The sequence below is a fragment of the Diorhabda carinulata genome, chromosome 6 (genome assembly GCF_026250575.1).
Source record: "Diorhabda carinulata isolate Delta chromosome 6, icDioCari1.1, whole genome shotgun sequence".
NCBI classification, from domain to species: domain Eukaryota; kingdom Metazoa; phylum Arthropoda; class Insecta; order Coleoptera; family Chrysomelidae; genus Diorhabda; species Diorhabda carinulata.
In genome coordinates, this window is record NC_079465.1 from 21,388,841 (window position 1) to 21,412,583 (window position 23,743).

A 23,743-nucleotide genomic window follows, 5' to 3' on the forward strand; every position below is an offset into this window, starting at 1 on the left:
TACACTACCACTACACCAACACTCACATTACGCTGTCTAACGCGCGTTTCGATAACCAAGTTATCGTCTTCAGAGACTTAAAGTAAACTATACTTGAAACAATCATCTTGGTCAATAAATGGAATCGAATCTCGACCATTTTTAATGATTTTAGATATGGATTGAACGTACTGAACACACTGTGTTCACCGACACAATTACACTGTCTGACTCGCGTTTCGATAACCAAGTTATCATCTTCAGAGACTGGAAGTAAACTATACTTGAAACAATCATCTTGATCAATAAATGGTATTGAATCTCGACTATTTTCAATGATTTTAGATGTGGATTAAACGTACTGAGCACACTGTTTTCACCACCACTACACAACACTCACAATTACACTGTTTGACGAGCGTTTCGATAAATAAGTTATCGTCTTCAGAGACAGAGACGCGCGTCTGTCAAGCTAATTCTTATTGAGTGCAGAAAATACTCTACCATAGACCGGCGATTTAATCTGAAACCTACTTTCACGGAAACACTCAAAGAACTCGTAGAGATTGAGAAAGTTCTGAAGTTTTTTAAAGCTACTAGCCTATACCACGAAATATGGTCGTCCAATATACTTTATACATTTTTTTCATGGACAGCGCTGTTAAAAATAATATGGATAGAAAATGAAACAATAAAAGCAAAATCTTCAGAAGAAATTGGAGAAACGTTAACAAAAATAGAGAGCGGATTTAAGAAAGAAATGAAAAAAAGGAAGCAAAATGAACAAAAAATGCTGTAAACGAGTGTCGATAAAGATAAAAGACAGGACGAAAAGCAAAGAAAAAGAAACAAAAAAAAATATGTTGAACTAAGAAGAGACAGGAAATTAAAGATTTGTAAATGAGGAAATAGAAAAATTTTGTCAAGAAGAATTTAGAGAGAATAGAGGAACGGGGCGAGAGAAATTAATTTTCATAGAAAGCAAATAAGTCGACATTAAAAAGGTAGTAGACATTAAAAAGGTGAAGACTAAACTGTTGGAAAGATGGAATGTGTATTTCCAAGAAATGTTAACTACAAAAAATCACAGTGGAATGTTATAAATAAAAAAAGGCACAGATTTTGATCTTTATTGATATTTCGAATCGATAAACACGGAATTTCAATATAAAGTCAAACGTTTCACTTCTCTGGACCTGCCCAATACCCATAAAGTCTTGAATTGCAACATAACCGGACTGTCAAAAAATAAATGGCTTCCATAAAGGAAAGGATCGAAAATCCAGTAAAGAGTCCAAGTAATCCTCCGAAATTCGCCAAAAAGTCCGTAGGGCCGTACAACTCATGCCTCTTAGACGGAATAAACTGTGAGGATTTGAAGAATAGAATGAGCTTGGATATGTAGAACCTGAAACGAATATTCAATATTTTTTTACGGCGTTTTTCATTTTAAAGCTTTAGAAATTTTTCAAATAAAATATTTACGACAAATAGATTTTTTTACGACCTTTTATTCCCAGTTTTGAAATATTTCATTATTACTTCGGAAATATCTTACAGGGATATATTTGAATCAAAACTTCAAAATTGTTGTTAAAGTTTTATAATTGTGTAGAGTTTTCGAGAAACATGATAGTTATGGCGTTGATTCTTTTGCCTTAACCTCAATCTATTCATAAATCAAATCTATCAGCATCACATTACGTTGCAATCTACAGTAGAAGCCAGAATTCTAGAGAGTCACATTTAAGTACTAAATAGATCATTTTGAGAAATGTGAATATGAAAATGTTTAACCTAACGCAAATTCAAATAGATTTAGTGGATGAATTATATAAAATCTGCAAGATTATATGACATAAACTATCTATTATAATCTATGCAGCTTTTATATGATTTCCAGAGAAATAGAAAAAAATTGGTAACAAATCTAAATAACCTACAAAGCCTTGTAACGATAAGTTCCATGATAGTACTATAAATTGCCTCCTTCGAAGATCTTTATAGAAAGTGTAGCAAAAAAATGGACACTAGAAGCATACAAGGAACATAATACAAAATGTAATTTGTCCATTGATATGCTCAAGGATGCAATGACTTCCAAATTATGGTTCATCAACAACTATTAAGTCTAAAGCAAAGAGAAAATGCTGAAATTTCACTACCACGAACTTAGTGGTGCCCGAAAATGATGAAGTAGGTGCAGGCATTGAATCCAATAGGTTCAGAATCTTCCATTGCCAAGATGAAGACATACGCAACGACAGTGCAAACATATTTATTCTATCAGTTAGCAAAAAACTTAATTCTTGTAGTTTTGAATCAAAATTTGATATTTATGTTTGAGTTTAAGTTTGAACACTTTTTATACACACCCTGTATAAAATGGAAACTTTTTCAAGATAGATTCAAACACCTCTGACCTTGTTAAAAGCAACCTAATAGAAACTATTTTCATATCTTCAAGGGTATTCTCGTAAAAAATTAATTTATAAGTATAAGTAAAAAATTGATAACTCAAAAAGTATGCATTTTTCGAAAAAAGTTCCTAGACAAAAGTATACTAAAATTTCACGTTGATTTTAAAAATGTAGCGATATACAGAGTGTTCTATCCAAAATAACAAAGTTACAGTCGACTTCCGGTAGAACCGAACATAAGCAAACTTTAGTGCAGCATAAACAAGATGAAGAAATTTCTATTGCAATTGAAGGCAACAAAATCACTGTTGTTGAACATGATGATAATTTTTAAAATGTGAAATTATGAAATCGAGGATACTTACTCATCAGCTGGATTAACTATAGATTGGTTTTTGATATCTGCTTCAAAGGTCTTCTTCCAGTCCCAATAACTTTGGGACGTTTCGACGTTGTAAGAGAGATCAGAGCACAAAGGCATGCAATTGCAGTCCGTTAACGACGTTCCACGAATATTCTCTGATATATGTCGTTTGGTAGCATTCATTTTCATTTTATATCGTAGATCTTCTAGTACATATTCCGTTTTAGCATTTTTCATGCATTCCAAACTACCTGTACCGCAGATATTTGTTGAGTTTTCTCCTAAAATTTTGATGATGTGAATAGAAATTACTCGAAGTAAAACATTAAATATTATTTTGAGATATCGATACTTTTAACTGAACCCAAAATCTTTCGTCTAGGTCGTGAGATTCAGGAAAACACGAGGTGCGTATATTAAGTAAAGATACTTGCGTTGCTATAAAAAAAATACGCATGCGCCAAAGGTTAACATCTGTCACCGTTTAGCCTAAAACCTACTCATTTACTGGACCTGAGAATGACAAATGCATGGCTTCTTTACAAAAGAACTCATGAAGCTAAGCGCTTATTGGAAAAACTTGTAAACTTGGCTTAGATATCTTGCCTTTGAACTCGAGTAGATCTGGATTCTATTGGTTCTTTCGATTTTAATTTGGGGGTTTTCAACTTGAATTTTTGGTAAGCAGCCTTTTCAGACAACCCTTGTATACATAAATCATCCTGTAGGTTTTTATTTTTCTGCTGATACTGCAAATTGGGTGCATTAACATAAATATCGAATTCCGATTGTCCTAAAATGCAAGGTAAACCATTTTATAGGAACTGAATTGGACGTTGAATTATTTTAGGAAATAAAAATAAAATAATTGGTTCAGTTATCTTTAACGATCTTTTTTCTTAAGTTTACGAGATGATTTTTCTATTTTAAAATGTATTTCATTTCAAATAATCGTCTGTTTTGAACGCATGGATATTTTTATTAAACAGCAACCGTCGTTTATGATTTAGATATACAAGGATGGTTATCTTCTGATTTGGATAAGTAATATGTAGCTCTACTTACAACGATGGTCCAAGAAGTAATGGACCTGCCGTAGAGATGGCAGTAGTTGCTTGAAAAAGATCACTGTCCAACTATATGAAAGCTGAACTAGATTTTGCTCTGGGTGAGATTCCTTCTTCGTTACCAACAGTAAACTATTGGGTAGCAAAGTTTAGAAGAGACCCTAGGATCTGCGAAGACCAGCAGCCAAGTGAGTCCAGAAATGTTGAAGAAAATCCACAAAGCGGTACTAGATGATCAAGCGAGCTAGCAGACATAGTAAGCATTCCAAAAAGTACCGTACATTGTATATTAACTGCAAATTTGGACTGAGCAAGCTGTGCGCAAGATGGGTGTCACTTTTGCTCACAATGGAACAAAAACAGCGTCGTGAAGATGTTTCTATCGAGTGTTTGGAGATGGTTCACAGAAATAAAACCAAATTTTTACACCGTTTCACAATCTTGGATGTAGCGTGGGTCCATACAACGAAATAACGATCAAAACGATGAACTTAAAAGGAAGAACCGGCTCCAAAGCAGGTAAAAACAGTTCCATCTGCAGTCAAGGCCATGGGATAATTTTCATTAATTATGTTGAGAAGAAAAAAATTTCAATAATAAGTACCATGCAACGTTAGAGCGAAGAAATCAAGCAAAAATGGCCGCATTTGGTTTAGCGGAAAGTGTTGTTTCATCAAGACAATGCACCAGCTCACACATCTATTATTGCAATGGCCAAAATCAATAAATTAAAGTTCGAATTGCCACCTCATGCACCACTTGGATAATTTTCTGTTCGCAGACTTGGAAAAATGTATCGGTGGTTAAAGATTTTTCTACAATGAAGAGATGATGCAGCAGTTAATGGCTATTTTGAGGAGCTTGACGATTATCGAACTTATCGAACATCACCGGGAGAAGGGTATGGAGCTGAAAGAAGATGTTGGGCCAGGTACTTCTGACATCATCCTCATTTTGTTGCCAAATTTCTCAAATTTCCAGAACCAAAGCAATATAACACTGTTTGCATAGATCCTCCACTTCATTGGTAGCAAAATCAGGAGCAAATATCACGAAGACAAAAAACATAGTGGACGTAAGTCCATGACGCAAAAGATATCATCGTTTCCCGAACGTCCGTCATGCGCCGGTGTATAAGAAAGGTGCTGAGCATACATTTTTTTGCGAGTCATCCCGTAGCACTTGGGAAACTGTGTTAAAGCAGAAGCTTAGTCCATAGATGTTAGTGATCACCATGCATCGAGTAGCTAGTGAAGCAGGCAGCTGAAGAAGAAGCAGGTGTGAGCTACAAAACACTCCGCTGTTGAGGAAGGGATCGAGTAGCTAGTAAAGTAGATAGCTGAGGAAGGAGCAGCTGTGAGTTTCAAAACACTCCGCTATTGAGGAAGGGATCGAGTAGCTAATAAAGTAGACAGCTGAAGAAGAAGCAGCTGTGAGCTTAAAAAAACTCCGCTGTTGATGAAGGGATCGAGTAGCTAGTAAAAAGGCAGCTGAAGAAAAAGCAGCTGAAGAAAAAGCAGCTGTGAGCTTCAAGAACCTTAGGGTCTAGATCTTTCCTCCACCTAAAAGCATTGTAGCGGAGGAAATAGAGGTCGAAATGAGTGGAGTAGGTTTTTAGTCCGACATACCAAATACTAAATAACAATGAAACGATTCGAAAATTTTGTAGAAACTTACTCGGCATGAAAAAGTCGACGCATCCGCAATAGTGTAGGGTATAGTTGGTAAGACATTCCAAATGACAATTAAGATTTGTATATAGCTTGAAATATTTCAATTGTTTCTCATATTCGAAGAAGCATTCTCTTCTATTTGCGTTATATAACTTTACAGATTCATCGGTATTTATCATATCTGGTTGAATTGCAGCTAATACAACTTCATCTAGAGGAACCTGTAATTTGGAATATTACATTACTAGAACAGAAAATTTGAGATTTTTGCACGGCGCGCAGTTCAGAACTATCAAATTTTCCAGCACAGATTCCAGCAGTAGTCATACATTCCACCTATATTGGTACCATTTCATTTATACCTTTGTGGAACCATTCACTATAATCCATTAGGTTAGGTTAGATTACATCCAAGATTCTTATAATAACGTAATATGGCTCTTACTAGGTTTTTGTACTAGGTATTTTAATTTTTGTATACAAAACTCCAAGATATGATCTCATCACCGGGAAAGTATTGAAACATCTTCCAAGGAAGGCCATCTTACTAACCATCACTGGAAGTATGTTAGCGAAGGCAGGAGCCTCACCATGAACTCAGCTCATCAGGCCAACTACGAAATTATACCTGAACAAGAATTGTTTCCAACACATCAATTTGGACTCAGAGAACAACACTCGACAATACAACAGTGTTATAGATTAGTGAACTATATCAAGCAAGTACAAGAACAGGAGGAATCATATGCTTCAATATTTTTAGACATCCAACAGGCTTTTGACAAAGTATGGCACCCCATCATACATTCCTTTTACTTAAATCTTACCTAAGTAATAGATATATACAAGTCCAAACGTCCTTATCCAATTATCAACCCATAAAATCAGGTGTTCTCCAGGAAGTATCCTTGACCCTTATCTGTACCTTAAGTAAACTGCTGATATTCCAACTTCCACAGATGATACTGCAATAATGTCTTCAGATAAACTATAAGACCTCCTAAATGTTGGACCAATAATTAACTTGGAAGCCCTCAAAAACACAACCCAAAATATGAACTGGCTAATCGGCAGACGATCGCAGTTAACATTGGAAAATAAGATATTTATGTACAGAATCATCCTAAAACCAATATGGACATATGGTATAAGCTATGGGGTTGCAGTGAACCATCGAACACCAAGATTCTGCAAACTTATCAATCTAAAATACTTCGTATAATAGTTAGTGCTCTGTGGTTTATAAGCAACTACACATTACACACAGACCTCCATATTCCAATCATCAATGAAGTTATTCAGACATCAGCGATAAGAAACAAAAACCTAACCTAACCTAACCAAAATCCATTAATATTCAAGATTTACACCGACCCAATGGAACAGAGAAGATTTAAAAGACGCTGACCAAAAGGCATCAGACGCAGACTAGAAGACCTCAGAGGCTGACCAGAAGACCTCAGAGGCTGGCCAGAAGATCTCAGACGCTGGCCAGAAGACCACAGACGCTACCCAGAAGACCTCAGACGCTGGCCTGAAGACCTCAAAGGCTGGCCAGAAGATCTCAGACGTTGGCCAGAAGATCTCAGACGGTGGCCAGAAGACCTCAAACGCTGGCCGGAAGACCTAATAGAGTGATCTACGGAGACCCATCAGGGGATGGAGCCCGCTTCAAGTCATTTAGCAAGAAACCATATAATTTACTTGTTACTTTTTATTTTTTCGAGTATTTCGTAAATTTGCAATTATATGAAAAAAAATATATAAGAAGCTTGTCATTTTCATATAATTCAGCTATTGATTTAGCAGAAAGCATATCATTTTGAAATCGCCACAAACAAACCATTGGTGCTGCGCATATTTAGTGTTGCCCAAAGGGGTTCCTACAGTTTCATATGTTTCCTTCAAGTGAATGGAATGGGTAACTGGAAAGGAAAGCGTATCTCTTACCATTATGTGGAAGAACTCCTTTTTAACTTCTTTGAGAAGAATAAAAAAAATATCCACTCAAACGTTTCCAAAATATTTCATTAGATCAGAAATATTACAACACAACAACATTGAATTTTTCCTTAAAAGAAAGGTAATGAATCTGGTTCTCTATAACGATATCATTGATTCCGGCTTTGATCCTAGAGCTTTAGATAGGTTCAAAACTCTAACCAAATCATTTGATTCTGCTTGATTAAACAGATATGGTTCCTTCGTCTGATAAATTGGTTTTACTCTCAGATTTAGCTGGCGAATCGATAAAACTGTGAGGTGGAGATGCAATCGGTAGATCTGGCCCATATAGCACAGTTCGTATTGCCAAGGGAATGCTGTAATAATCTCCAAGAATTAAGTTGAAATAGGCAAAATCCAGGTTCTTTAGTAACCCGTTAATATCATTTCTCTGTTTTTATATTGTACCATTACCATAAATATAACAAAACCCATCGGGACTAATAAAATATTTTGTTGCAGGGTGTTGCAATCGAAAATATATACAGATTGAGTCATCGTTTGTAGTGGGGCTAACAGTGAAATATTTCGAACAAATTCTCAGAATGTCCCAGGAGTATTTGACAATCCACTCAGCCAATATAATTACCCTAAAATATTCCTGACTCGGTCGTGGCACTCTTGAAGGTATGTGTAGAGATACCTGGAATGAAAATCAAATGTTATCTCTCCTTTTGGCAATATGGTATACATTTCTCGATTTTTGTGAAAAAAATATGATAAAACTAAAAATTAACATGACAAGTGAATTAAATTATATTTTTTGTTATCATTGCCCATTTAGATTTGTTCTTGGAACTTCTTCGAGCCGGTTCTTCACATGTATGTATGTAATTAAATATTGGGGTATCATGAACACTGCGATCCAAAGGGTCTATTGGGTCCCCCTTTCTTGCTGATATACTGGGGAACCCAGTGTTTACAGCAGATCTGTTAAGTCCACTCCTTTTAGAAAGTCCATAATGTGAGATGACTTTAATTGCGAAAGATCTTCGTCTTCTATTTCAAACGCGTCCAGGTGTAGTGCTCTGGAGTTTCTTAGTGTTTAACACTTCAAGAGAATGCTCCTATCTAGCATCTTCAGGTGTTTGTTGAGGCGATAGTACCCATATAGGACTCCTGTTAGTACTCGTAGTTTGTCCTTACTTAGGTTGATACATTCAGGTGATTTTTTCTGGTTATAGTTTTCCAGAAGAATATTTACCTAATCCAGCCCCTGATTGGTATGTTGCCCAAGCTTTCTTCTACATCTTAGTATTGAGGTGGAAAATTCCAGGTTTGATCATTAGTTAGAGACGGTGTTTCTTTGGCGATTCCATCTCTACCGCGCTTTCCAGTACTATGTAAAGAAGTAAGAGATTTAGAATCATTTCTAATGTAGCTGTTGGGCATGATTCTATGGCCCTGGTTGTATATATTGAAGCCAATCTTTGTAATTTTGAGAGTTCTAGTTCTAGTATCCAAAACTAGTGCCCCATATGTGATGATTGGTCTAACAATCCACCGTAGGATATTTGGATTACAGCTCGAATTCCTTCCTGTAAAGTTTCTGCACACCATCAAGGGCTTTTCCTCTTTTGGACATCCCCTGTTAACAGTAATTATTTCCCGCTGTTCTAGTAGGTAATAGTTGTGCCCAATACTCTTTCAACAGTCTCGTGTCTGGAGCATTGTGAAAGGCGCCTTCTATATCTAAGAAGACACATACCACGTTGTTGGTCAGAGCGTTCTGAATTCCAGTTGTCAATTATACCAGTGGATTTGCCTGTTTGGTGTGCGAATTGACATGGATGAGGAGGTTTTTACTTCAGAATCAGAATATAGGTGTTTCACATATAAATTTTTATATTCTAATTTTATCATCAAAATAATGCAATAAGTCTTTAATTTTAGTAAGATATAATCATTTTTTATAAATATGAACGAAGTCTTATAAATCATCAAAAGAAAATCTCGAATTTACTTTTGATAAGCAAGACTCTAACCTGTCATTCATTTAGAATACTTTTTTCTTCTTTCCAAGTTTATTAATTTTTCTTCGAGAGTTTCCATATTGATTTTGCAGCGATACCAACTGTGTTTATTGTAGTGTTTATTGTAAAAAACTGACTTTGGATCGTCAAGTTTTGAAAGAAGAACCATATGAAGATGTCAATTATGTTAGGTTATAATATAGTGGACGTCATTTGTTTTCTTATTTGACGATAATCTACTATTTTTGTTGGAATTACATACCAATTATTCGGACGGAGGAATTTATCAGACCGAAATAAAAGAAAAGAATTTTGGAAAGAATATATTATACAGCTGGAGTCTTCTCTATCTATCCACTCGTATTCCTGGATACCTCTGTCTTTTATAGACTGTTCAATTCCTTCCTTCCTGGTCCTTGAGAGTTTTCTCTGCTACATCCTCATATATACTTGGGAGTCGAGACCAGAAGACCTATACCTATATAAATGAAACTCGAAAAACATGATGAGGTGTAGCAAAAATAAAAACATTGAGAACTATTGAGGAAGCGAGTCTGAGAGATCGAATAAAAAGCAAAAATAGAAGAGAAGCTTCAAAAATTCAGGATATAGTACAATTTACTATCGAGACAACGATATTGGAGAGATCACAAAGTAATAAAAGATCGATGGACTGAATGAGCAAAAGATGGAAAAACCATCTTCTCCAAAAAGAATATACGAAAGCTGGATATCTACTTCTCTAAAGTAAAAATATGAATAATTATTCATATTTTTACTATTAATTGGGCGGGGATGTGCCACATATAGTTGTCCAATAACCACTTTGAAATGAGCTTAAATTCTACATAAAAAATATTGAGTACAATACGTACAGGTACGATAATGGCCATTTAAAAGAGAAATCAGTGCATTTTTTCACACTATTTTGCCTATAACTTTGATTTTAATTAATATTTTTTCAAAATTTAAAAACGGAAATATTTGTTAGAAGATTTGCAACTAGATTATTCAATCAGAAACCCCGTAATCATTGTAGATAATAAATTATGACCGTTTATACCATTAAATTTTTAATTACAAAAAACTGACCATGGCGCCGAACTCGCAACCCCCAAAAATCGATTCTCCGTACCAGAAAATATAGATATCAATTATTTTTTCGTAGCGACCCATGAAAAAATTTTTATGATTTGTGCCTCAATCCAACTTTAATTTCCTTGAAATCGACAGTAACTCACAGCATAAGAACCAATCAATTCACACAAATTCCATTCAGAAGACTTTCCATTAGGAGTGGTAAAAACAAATATTATAGTGTATTACACATTAAAAATAATTATTCATATTTTTACTATTAATTGGGCCGGGATGTGCCATATATAGTTTTCCAATACCCACTTTGAAACGAGCTTCAATTTTAAAATATGTATATATGTATAAAAAAAATGTTGAGTACAATATGTACAGATACGATAATATAATCAAAATTAAATACTTATAACTTGTTACTTCTACAATGATGGGTAATTACAAATGAGGGAAATGTACTTGATGGATTGATAGTAAATTACCAAAATTTGGCTCGAGTTTTATGAGGAATAATCGCAAATCTTCCTGTTTTATGATATTAAATCTGCTCCTTCTGTTGTTAATAACTTTTTTGCACGATACTTTTCGGGCATTTCTACCTGCAGCCAAAATTTTTGAACCCCTGTTTTAAATATCACTTTCAGCTACTGATTTTATCGAATGGATTTCGTACCATGGGGGTATTTCGAAGATTTCAAGCATATACACCACAAATGGTATTAATTTGCACGTCCGAACAAGGGTTGTGGACGAGATGGCGGCCGGCGCGGCAACAGCATGTCTCGACGTTTTGTACTAAATATGGAATATGTAAGTTTTAACAATCAACAGAGATTTTTAAAATATTATCTAGTAGATATAGTGGACGTCATTTGTTATTTGACGATAATCTACTATTTTTGTTGGAATTACATACCAATTATTCGGACGGAGGAATTTATCAGACCGAAATAAAAGAAAAGAATTTTGGAAAGAATATATTATACAGCTGGAGTCTTCTCTATCTATCCACTCGTATTCCTGGATACCTCTGTCTTTTATAGACTGTTCAATTCCTTCCTTCCTGGTCCTTGAGAGTTTTCTCTGCTACATCCTCATATATACTTGGGAGTCGAGACCAGAAGACCTATACCTATATAAATGAAACTCGAAAAACATGATGAGGTGTAGCAAAAATAAAAACATTGAGAACTATTGAGGAAGCGAGTCTGAGAGATCGAATAAAAAGCAAAAATAGAAGAGAAGCTTCAAAAATTCAGGATATAGTACAATTTACTATCGAGACAACGATATTGGAGAGATCACAAAGTAATAAAAGATCGATGGACTGAATCCGGCCGGCACGGCAACAGCATGTCTCGACGTTTTGTACTAAATATGGAATATGTAAGTTTTAACAATCAACAGAGATTTTTAAAATATTATCTAAGCTAAAATTTCAGTTATTCACTAACAAAACTAAATAAATTTTCATGGATCTTCGCTTACGATTGGTGTTTCCCGTTTTTTGTCACGTAGACCCTCGTCGAGTCTCCTGTGAACCTCTGGTGGTCTTCCAGGACTACTTTGGGAATCACGGGCTTAAATGAACCAAAAAGGGAACATCACAAATAAAATTCTAATTTTATTTGAAAAAATATTAATCATTTTTGGGAAATTGGGTAGGTTGGATCCAATTTTACTGATTGAAGGCTTGTAAATCCTGCATTAAAAGTGATAAATCTATATACTCACCCTATATCCTTGGACAGAGGTTTTGCAACTGTAGTCCAAATTTTTTTTATTCGTTTTCAGCAGAACAGTTAGAGAATTTTGTGCACCAGCCAAAAGGGCTCTTCTTGGGTAAGGATATAAACTAGCAGATTCGTTGTAACCACCAGATATAGACCAATTGTAATGAGTTAATTCATCCACTTTATAATAATCAGAAAAAATGAATCTGAAAATGTGAATAAAAATTTGTTTAAAGAATATTTTTATATTTAAATTAACGAGGTACGATGTACAGGGCCCGTAACGATGAGCTGAATCGATATGTTTATGGGAAAGTATTGCAACTAGTACTGAAAATTTGCTTGCATGGGTTTTTGAAATGCTCGTTTCAACTAAAATAATTTTAGTTTTTTTAAACTTATACTGGAAGTGGACCCAAACTTTGTTATTTTAAACGGAATGCTATGGTTTTTATTAAATTTTTAAAACTTATGCAAAATTTCAATATAACTTTATATGATGCATCATATGCCTGAAGTCCACAATTTTTTAATTATTTCTATTTTCGAAATTTTTGGACACATGCGCCCTCCACTAAAAAAGTTACATTTCTAAGTTTAGGCGAGTCAGGTCTAATATTTTTGTGATTTGGATAAATAACACTTACAGCTTTCAAAATATCTGAAAATGTTGACAAAAATTTATTTTAGGGTGTTCAGAAAATGGTGCCGAATTTCACTAACTAAAAACCCCCATTTTTCTCTTTACCATTGGATTCCACGCTTTAAATTAAGGAGACTTCGATAGTTAATTTATATATCTCAAATTAACGGTTTTTGAAGAAACTTCAAAAAACTTTTGTTAGCTCCAGACAATCGACAATTAAAAACCATAAAGATTTCAGTTTTTTCAAGTTTCTACAAGAACCGTTAATTTGTGATATATGAATTTACTGACGAAGTCCCCTTAATTTAAAGCGTAGAATCCAATGGTGAAGAGAAAAAGGGGGGTTGCCATTTGAAAAAATTAAGTTTTCGAAGTTTTTAGATAGCGAAATCCGGCACCATTTTCTGAACACCCTGTATAAATTTTTGTCAAGGTTTTTACAGATTTTTAAAGTTGTTAGTGTTATTTGTTCAAATCCCAAAAATATTAGACCCGACTCACTTAAACTTAGAAATATAATTTTTTTATTGGAGGGCTACATGTGTCCAAAAATTTCGTAAATGTGAAATAATTAAAAAATGGTGGACTCTAGGCATATACATATAAAGTTATATTTAAATTTTTCGTAGACTCCAAAAATTCAATAAAAACTATAGCATTTTGTTTAAAATAACGAAGTTTGGGTTCACTTCCGGCATAACCGGAAGTTTCAGAAAAGTGAAATTATTTTAACCGAAACGAGCATTTTGGAAAACCCATTCGAGCAAGTCGATTTTACAGTACTAATTTGAGTCCGGAAAATGGCACTTGTAGTAATTACTGGATATACTTCTTAATTTTCAATAACGTTGGAAGATTTGTGGTTTTGGTATAACGCTTCTACAAAAGTTCCACCCCCTTGTATAATTCTTGCTATTTTCTTGTTGCTCTCAACGGATTCTTCCACATATTTTTCAGTCACTGATAATATCGATATCAGCCACAGCGTTGACGAAGCAATATCCAGTGTACTTTTCTAGATGCTCAAGATTTAGGAATTTTTTGAACGCATCCAAATATTGCACCGCATTGCTGTTGATTACAGTAAAAACCCGTCGAACATGTTTTTTGTGATTAATACGAACAACTAACTGAAAACCAGTATCCTCTACATCGTCTACTTCTAAATTATAAATTTCTTCCTTTCGACAACCTCAGGCGATGTCAATTGACGCGATAACTTTCACCAGTAAATAATCTTTGGCCTGGGGCGTCCCTAATAAATGTTTTAACTTCTTCCTTTGTTAGGTTAGGTTAGATTAGGTTCACCATTAAAAGTGTCAAACTTCATGATGGTAATGTCAGATTTGAAATATTCATATCAGTGTTGCCATATCTCAAAACTTAAGTAGCGATCCTCGAATATACACAAAAAGAGGTGAATTTGAACTAAATAATTATGTGTGATATATTTTGACTTTAATTTCAAAAGCAGGTTCATTATATTTAGAATACTTACACGTTATCTCTAAAAATTTCGCTTCTATCCAGCATATTGAAGGAATAACATAAACCTTCATCTGTGATAATGGGCTTGAATATTTCCGAGCAATTCTCGATGTTTCCCATGTGGAAACATTTTAAAAATGGATTAGTTCCTCTATTGATCTATAAACATTTAAAATACGAATTATTCACATACGTAAGTTGGCGGCATATGGGAAACTTTTTTATTATTAATTTTACGAAAAAAGTTAGTCTTTATAAAAAGTTCTGCATGGTCCAAAACCTAAAATTCAAACATCAGATGTTAAATTTTTTCACTCATATACGAGGTTTGTCGAAAAATGTGATTTTTGCTCTAGAGTAAAGTACCTTCCTTTTTGACAATATAGAAATTGTTATGAAGAAAAGAAATTTAGAATTAAAAATAGCTTCCAAATATTCAACATTGTTTATTTACATTGAAAAAATCAATTTACTAATGCCACCACATATCCTGCATTTCTATTTATACATGTAACAGTTCTATTACAAAAATCTCTTGAGACATTACTAACCATATGGGGAGTTATGTTACGACCCGCTTCTGCAATTATTCTCTCTAAATGGTCAACATCTTGAAATGACTTTTGAAGGTAAACTTTTTGCTTTAAGTAACCCTACAAGAAAAAATCGAGTGGGATTAAATCTGGAGACGACGAAGGCCAAGGAATTTACGAAAAACGATGAAAATTCCTTCCACTGAAAATATTTTCAATGTACGTACATCTAATCTGCTGTGACATGGGGCACCATCCTGCTGGAACCATATCTGCTGACATTCAAGTAAAGAAAGGTTGTCAAGAAAAAATTTTATTGTTCAAAAAGCACAAATAACAATCAGCATTCAAGGTTTCTCGGATAAGAAAAGGTCCAATTATTTGATTTTTATACATTCCGCACCACACGTTTGTTTTGAACGAATATTGGTCCCCAATTTTCAACATAAAATATGGATTTGTATCACTCTACCAACGACAGAATGTTGCTTCATCCGTAAAAATAATACACCTTCACATAAATGGGTTATCTACTAATTTTTGAGATTTGTAAGGGTGATATTTTTATTTATTCAGAATCTTTGAAACTTTACTTTAATTTATATCCATTGGCAATGAAAATTTTTGCTAAATTTATTATGTATATCTCCATAAGTCTTAAATTTATTAAATATTTTTCTTTTTTCTAACAGTTTCATTGTGAATATTTTTATCTACTATTAGCACAATCTCAATTTTCTCTTCCAGACTTAATGTTGGTGGCATGTCTAACTTTTCATAAACAAATACGTCTGTCAAACATAAAACTGTACAATACGGATCTCTAAAAACTATGAAAAACACTGTTAGATTGCCTAAGAAAAGTGTTTATACCGTGGCACTTTTTGAAATACCATTTTTGACGTTTTTCCGAATGTTCGATATTTAGACAGTTCGCAAAGTCTACCTTAATTAATAGTTTCAAAAAATGCCAGTGCATCCTATATTAATTATGCATTAATGTGCAAACTTAAATTTCCAACGTAATCGCAGAGAAAATGTAGAAAAAAATATTTTTTTAATGTGAATAAACAATGTTGGATATTTGAAAGCTATTTTTAATTCTAAACATCTTTTCTTAATCACAGTTTTCGATATTGTCAAAAAGACAGTTACTTTACTCTAGAGTCAAAAATTGACAAACCTCGTATACGACTGAAAAAATTTAACATCCAATGATTGAATTTTAGGTTTTGGACCATGCAGAACTTTTTATAAAGAATAACTTTTTAACGTAAAATTAATAATAAAAAAGTTTCCCATATGCCGCCAGCTTACGTGGACACACTGTATATAAACCTACTAATTATAAAACCATAGACTTATAAAAGATGAAACTAGGCAACACTGGTTATTCGAACCATTTCAAGATTTTTTTTACAAAATTTTACCAAATTTTCACTTTCTCGTTAAAATCTGTAAGTAACTCAGATTCATCATCAATTATTATCTCATGTCACACAAATTTGACCGATTGATTCAATGGACAATATTCAGCAATACCTTTTGTTTAAAATATGCGGAGGTATCATCTGTAATAAAAATAATCCTTCATTTGGAAGAAGCTTATCTGCCTTCTCCAATTTATGGTGTTGAAGAAAGCTCAAGCAGTTCTGAAAACGAAGAAATTCAAATAGAATTTACAACAGCTTGATGATCTCACAAAAGATTTGGATTTGCACAAAGAAAAAGCTGTGAATATTAAACAGGACAGGACCGGCTTTGGAGTTTAATCCAACGTTATTATCACAATAAAATCATCAGATTGTGGTTAATGCTTTTCTCTATTCTCTTATTCTTCTCTTTCTTCATTTTATGTTGCTAATTTTCGATCTTGATTATGTTTATCGTCTTCTTTTTCGTTTGGAAGTTATTTGAATCTATTGACGAGCTACTATTTGACACTAGTGACGTTTAAAATTCGATTTCGATGGTTTAGATTCTTCCAGAACAAGTATTGACATAACATCTCGAAACATAAAAATTGAAACATATTAAATTGGACAGGACTGGCTTTGAAGTTTAATCTAACGTTATCATCATAAAAAAGTCATCATATTGTTGTTAATGCTTTTCTCTATTGATTTATTCTTCGTTTTATTCATTTTCTATAGCTCATTTTGATCTTGATTGTGTTTATCGCCTTCTTTTTTATTTGGAAGTTATTTGAATATATTGACGAGCTACTATTTGACACTAGTGACGTTTAAAATTCGATTTCGATGGTTTAGATTCTTCTAGAACAAGTATTGACATCACATCTCGAAATTTATGAAAATTGAAACATTTTTAACAGGACGTTTGAAGTTTAATCCAACGTTATTATCACAAAACAATCATCAGATTGTGGTTAATGCTCTTCTCTATTGACTTTATTGACTATTATTCATTTTCTTTATTTTCTGTTGTTTCAGTTCCATAAATACTTGAGATTTTTGAAAACAATAAATTTATTTTTCACAGAAATGTGACGTTTATAAAATTCTCTTCCATCTTTCTTATTTATTTTTTTATATAAACATGATGCACATAATTTTTCCCACAAGGAACAAATTAGTAAATTTGTGTTGCCTAGTGTAATTAAATAGATTCACTGGTCGACAAAAAAAATTTTTTTGTGGTAACACAAGAATGAATATTGTGATAAAATATATACAAATAGAAAATATGAAAAAGATAATTGTAACATGTAAGGTTTTCAAGTTACATTTATAGGACCATATTAATTGGTAAAATATTTAGTATTTATTAAAAAAATAATTTCACTTTTTTTAATTCGTATATATTGACAATATTTATAGTTAATATCCAATAATCATGCCAAAAAATAACTTTATGAGGGGTTGCACTTTCTATTTTTTAAAATCAATAGTAATCACCCATCATGGCCGAATACCATCGTCCTTAATATCGAATTTCCATTGTTCTATATCTTGGTGGAATCTTTCAACCTGTTCATCACTAACAGCTCCAAAATTTTCGGGAAAAAATGTCAGATGGGAATAGAGGAAATGAATTTTCAATAACATTAGAGCACTAAGGAATTTGTAGGCGTCTAGAAGTTAATCAACTAACTGTTGGTAGTTTGGATTCATATTGTTGCCCAAAAATCCCTTAACTTCACTAACAAATGCCTTTCATGCTCTAAGGCATGCTTTTTTTCTTCCCATTCATCCACTGCACCAATGACATGATAAAATTAACACAGCTCGCGAGGGGGCCCACTGCTCGTCTTGGTCTCCAATTAAAGTACCAAAATATTAGAAATAGGCTTTTTTCACATTTTCGCAAAATGTCCTGGCTTGCGATACCACCATAAATTCTCCAAAAATATTGCAAGATTCGTCAGAAGAAGTTATTGAAAACTGGTACGTGTTAGTGCTTAATAAATATTTTTTCTTTTATTTTAAAAATAAATTTCTTGCTTGTCTACCAGTGTATTGTTGAGTTGTCAATATTATTATTTGATATTTACTCACTTCTTCGATTGTTTCGTAAAAATCAGTAGTAAAAAACTTGGTGTCTGAATATTTTATATTAGTATTTTCATCACAAATTAGTCCCATGTAATCCAGAATCTTTTTCCTGAAATTATGAATATTAGTATGAAAGTATAAAATAATTATTATTCCAGCCCAAACATTCAGTTTTTCGGGATATTGGGTGTGGGATTAACGCATTCAACGAGGATTGTTACGTGACCAGTATCTACAATCTACAAAGGGGTCTCATCGCAAAACATAACATTACTTAAAAAATTAGGATCGTTTTGAATGTAACATTTTTCCATCATTAGGTCTGCAAACTCTTCACGTTCCCTGGATATTTGTCTAGTATGGATCGTCTCCTAACAGGACACAAATATCTAGAGTTTTGTTTTCAGTTGATGCAGTTTTTCTGCACCCTGATTTGGATAAATCTTCCACTAAACTAGTTTCGTTAAACTTTTTCACTATTTACTGACAGTAAATCTTGTATGGAATTTCGGTTAGGATATACATTATTAATATCAATTCGTACTTTTTCAGATAAACGATAATAATTTTTTGAAACACCAAATTTTCATTGGGTTAACTTTGATCTTTAAAAACGTGTGAATTATAGCATATCACAACTTTTCCCTGTTCACTTTTTTTATTTCAATGTTTTTGTTATTTTCAAGAAGTAGTAGTATTTAAGGTATGGTTAATAAAATCAAGAATACTGCTGATAATTTTTCCTAACTACGAACAAATCAGGATTGTTGTGAAATTTTACGTGAAACTCCAAAAAGCTAATAATGCCTTGATTAAGTTTAAATCTGTCAATTTTTATCACGTGCACTTGTTTTTAATCATCTCAATTGTTTTCAGAACCACAAAAAAGATTGCTGTCTAGGTCTGAAAAGTTTCCGACCTCAACCTGAAGATGTCAGCACTTGAGAGTCATTCTTGATAATGAAAAAGCGACCAAAAAATGCGACAACCATCGATATCATCAGATGAGTTCACTAAATGATACATCGGGCCTTAATGTCGCAAAAGCAAAATAATTTGGATTCACAACTGTAGATCAATTCTGATTCAACCACTACACACCTGAAATGGAAAAAACAATCAAAGGCTTGCAAAGGGTGAATCTGCTCTGTAAGAGGCGAAAACGGTTTCAGGGGCCTAAAAAGTTATTGCGACTGTGTTTTGGGATATTCTTGGTATAATGCAACTTCTCATACTTCTGTGATCGCATGTGTAAAATCCACAAATCACACTTCCTAACCTTGAAGTTTTACTTGCTGAAGAGATTTTCATCAAACGCGGATGTTAAAAATATTGAAGTATCACTAGAAAAAGTCTTAACAAAGGAAACTATACTGAAGAATAAAAAATGTTTTTTTTTCAACCTCCAATCGCTCCGTGCAGACACTACGCGGGCAGAAGAAAGCGCTGTAGACGACTGCGAAGCTCACGCATCGCTCACTCCACCATTGTTGACATTCAGGTGTCAGTCGGCGTTGTGCTACAACCACTTAAACATGTCCGCCATTTTAGATGCTCCCGGCGAGTGTGATTCGTTTTCTAAAAGCTGAAGGACATCGGATACTGTCGGTTTTTTACTCTATTGGTACGGAACGGTTAGGCTACATTGGAGGCAACTATCTTTGAAGAGGGTATTGAAAAGCTTGTCCACAGGTATGACAAATGTCTTCGGTGATTATGTTGGAGGTTGAAAAAAAAAACGGCTTTCGTATGAGATTGATAAAGCTGTACGACAAGTTTTTGCATGCAAGAAATGTGTGCTAAGTTGATACACATTTGACATTGTCTATTAATCCAGATTCATTTTCTGATTATTAAAACTTTCAACTTATTTACTGGATCTTATATTATAAGGAATGAGATTTCGATAAAGTTGTGAAAGAAAGAAATTTATGTCTCCACCGAATGAATTATTAGCATTGTAGGGGGTATATTAAAAAAATTATCAGTTTTATTATTTGCCACACCTCGTACACAATTGAAACGTAATATATATAATCGTGGAATGGATAAACTTACTCTTTTTCGGTGAGATTTTGACCATTTCTTCTAACTACCCCTGTATGACTGTATAGCGATTGAGCTGATTTCGTTTCAGGACAAATGGTCACGCTGGGAAATGGTATTGAGTGAATCGAGGTGCCTTTTGTGGCAAAACTTACGATTACCGGACTTCTTAACCATTTTTTATAAACTTCTCGAATGGAAATAGTGCAAGCCGCTAGGGTGATACTGAATACGACAAACCACCAAACACTGGAAAAAATATCATCAAAATATGATGTTTTTAATGGAATTATTTCAATAAACATCGAAAATTATATTCTCAATCAACCGTGAATTGTTACATGTCAATTTGGTACGATTGACGTCGTACCACAGGAGTATCTGAAGAGTATTTAGTACTATGGTCAAAAGCTATGTTGACTTATTATACGAGGGATGCTACTTAAGTTTAGAGATAAACAAATGAAACATTTTTCCTATTCCGATTGAGGTATGCCCAAATCTTGTAATTTGAACGCATCAATTGCTTCTTCAGGTGTAGAAAAATGTTAAACTGGCAATTTATTTTCGATCTTCTAGAATAAGAAAAAATCATTGAGTGCTAAACAAGGATTGTACGGTGGATGACGCATCAATTCGATGTTTTGACTATTCAAAAAAGTTTTTGTTTAAACTGATTCGTGTTCCCAGATTGGTTTCAAAATTGTGTCGATTTACTATACCAGTCAAACAAAATGTCATCTCTTTTGGAATTTCAACACAATGCCTCATGAAGATTGTACAAACGTCTGACTCGATCATCTCCTAAGAGTTAATGAACAAGTGGACTTTGTGTGAGTGCATTTTTTGTATTTTACAATCAACTAACATTTTGTTGTAATAATATCCAAGTTTGCATTATTGCTTATTCCTGATCTTCCAGATTTCAGAGCATACTCTTTGCAACAATTTGCTTATTGGGCGTCTAGCAATTTAAGATCCTCTGAAATTTGCTCATGACTACCATCATTAGAATTTCTACCCTTTTCATGCGGTTTTTTCATTAATCATCCAGTTTTTCCCATAAATTCAAAATCCATTTATTTTTCTTTCATTGCAGTATGGAAAAACCTCGCCACACACCTTTCCATACGTTTTTTCCATTGATCGAAGCAGTGCTGAAAGTCTTCTTTGGTAAGCGCCTTTAGGAGTTCTCCAATTTTTGTTCTACCGTTTCCATCGACTCAAATTGGGTACCTTTCAAAGTAGATCTTTTTCTAATTTTCCAAGGAAATCTGAACAGATACGTTAACGCGAGAGCTTTTGGTCAGAAGGCAAATTAAATCAGCTTATGACTACCATCTTCGTTGGTGAAAGCCTTCAGAAGTTCTGCAATTTTTGTTTTACCATTTTCATCGACTCAAATTATTGGGTCCTTTCAAAAGCAGATCTTTTTGTAACCTTTGAAGGAAATCTGAGCAGATCCGTGGACGCTAAACCTTTTGGTCAGGAGTCAGATGTGTTATTCCTCGTGTAAAATTTTTCTAACCATTCCTTTATCGACGTTTACAGCAACCTCAGCAATCATTCGACGATCTCCACGTACAATTTGGTTGATTTTGGTCGCTGTTCCCGGAGTTGAAACAATCACGGGGCGACCTGGGCGCTGGTCATCTTCAGTGCTCTCTCGGCCCTCACCAAAGCGCTTACACCACTCAAAAATACGCGCACGAGATAGAGAATTGTCCCCATAGCGCGCAGTCTTGTTATTTAATAGCCAGACCTCGTACATCAATACAAAGAAGAGTCTGTACCAATAAATGTTGTGATAAGACTGGTGGAAAATCTTCTTAGCCAAGGGAGATCAATTGTGGCAGATAATTATCATACAAGTTTGGAGCTAGCAGAAAAGCTGCTAGAAACCAAACTAATTTATAGGGAACGTTCAAATTTTGAAGAAAAAAAACGTACGAATTAAGTTTTAGACCACAATATATTGTAATGTTTTATAAATATAAAGATATATTTGTCATGGAGTTGAGGATCATAAAAAAAGGATCAGGTAAAGGGGGATGTTTCAAGGACCCAGGAGGGTCCAACCAAACTGTAAGATACATTTAAATAAGGTCCTTAGAAACGTGTAGAAGATTTGGAATAAAATACGTCGTTTGGTCCATAAGACCATTTTCTAACCTATGGACCGGTCTGGTGGGCTTTTATCTTTCTTTTTCTAAAGAATCCTTGTTTTACTTGCCTTCGTTTAGATAATATTGAGTTATAAACAACAGTTGATTTTTGAAAAAATATTTTTTTCTCTTTCTCTAACTTGTTGACCTGACTATTTGAAAATTGAATACTAGATTGATTTAATAGTTAAACAACCGCCAAAAATATGAAGAAATGTATTATAAACATTGAACTAAAATATAAGAAATAAAAGCTTTTCGTACACGAAGCTTTCTTGAAACAACTTTAAACAAAGTTTTCTTACATATAAACTTATAACTCACCGTTCGAAATGTGTTCGTTTCTCTCCGAAATATCTGAAACCATGTATACTTGAACAATTGCAATATTCTCTGAAATAGTTTCTTACACTTTTAAAAAAAGGTCGACGTTCCACTTTAACGTCATCCATTTGAAGTTATTTCGTAACTGCGAGCTTCGTGATTAGCAATATTGTTGTTTTTCCGAATTTCACTGCTCTGTTATTTAATCAACTTTTATCAGATCGAAATATCTCTAGAGATTCCATAATGTTATTACTAATTATTAACCTTTTATAGGGTGACAAACTAGAGGAATTTTATTGTTATAATTTCTAGATAAAAGCTTGGAAAAACTATAAAAAAGATGATATCGATTTGATTTCAATTGGCAAATGATTGTGCAAAAACTTGCTTACGAATTAGGAAAACGGAGTCAAAGATGAATAAGGAAGAAGGAATTAATTTTTTTTAGTTTTTTAGTCCAAGTTCCAGCAATATCTAACAGCTCTTTTGTAGTTTGAATATTCGCTCGAATTGAATCGCACCACACGTACCCATGAAGGGAAGGGCATAATAAATAGACTGTTAAATGAGGTGGATCAGTTCAGTTGTTGTCACATAACAAGCCCTTAAAAACCAAAATTGACGGGTTGTAAGTTTTTTATAATTAGTATAAATAATTTAATGAAAACATGAAACTCAATTTATAAGGTTGGGTCTTATATTTTAAGATAATTAAGTT

General features: G+C 33.7%; 1 protein-coding gene across 1 annotated transcript; it reads right to left on the reverse strand.

Moving 5' to 3' along the window:
- Positions 1 to 1,095: 1,095 nt before the first annotated feature.
- On the reverse strand, positions 1,096 to 23,169 carry LOC130895695 (pickpocket protein 28-like). The gene is made up of 9 exons (XM_057803166.1): positions 23,023 to 23,169; positions 20,546 to 20,782; positions 18,491 to 18,596; positions 14,450 to 14,598; positions 12,307 to 12,511; positions 8,097 to 8,150; positions 5,508 to 5,724; positions 2,765 to 3,044; positions 1,096 to 1,387 (listed from the first exon to the last, which is right to left on the reverse strand). Exons 1-9 carry the CDS (start codon positions 23,148 to 23,150, stop codon positions 1,162 to 1,164), a joined length of 1,602 nt encoding a protein of 533 aa, XP_057659149.1. The 5' UTR covers positions 23,151 to 23,169; the 3' UTR covers positions 1,096 to 1,161.
- Between the last annotated feature and the right edge of the window lie 574 nt (positions 23,170 to 23,743).

Excerpts from the sequence above, each read along its gene's own strand:
- LOC130895695 (XM_057803166.1), bottom strand. The coding sequence starts at position 23,150 with ATGGATGACGTTAAAGTGGAACGTCGACCTTTTTTTAAAAGTGTAAGA. Across the intron at positions 5,725-8,096 it reads CGAGTCAGGAATATTTTAGG|GTTCCTCTAGATGAAGTTGT; the intron begins GTAATTATATTG and ends TCCAAATTACAG. Across the intron at positions 3,045-5,507 it reads CGTCGACTTTTTCATGCCGA|GAGAAAACTCAACAAATATC; the intron begins GTAAGTTTCTAC and ends TCAAAATTTTAG.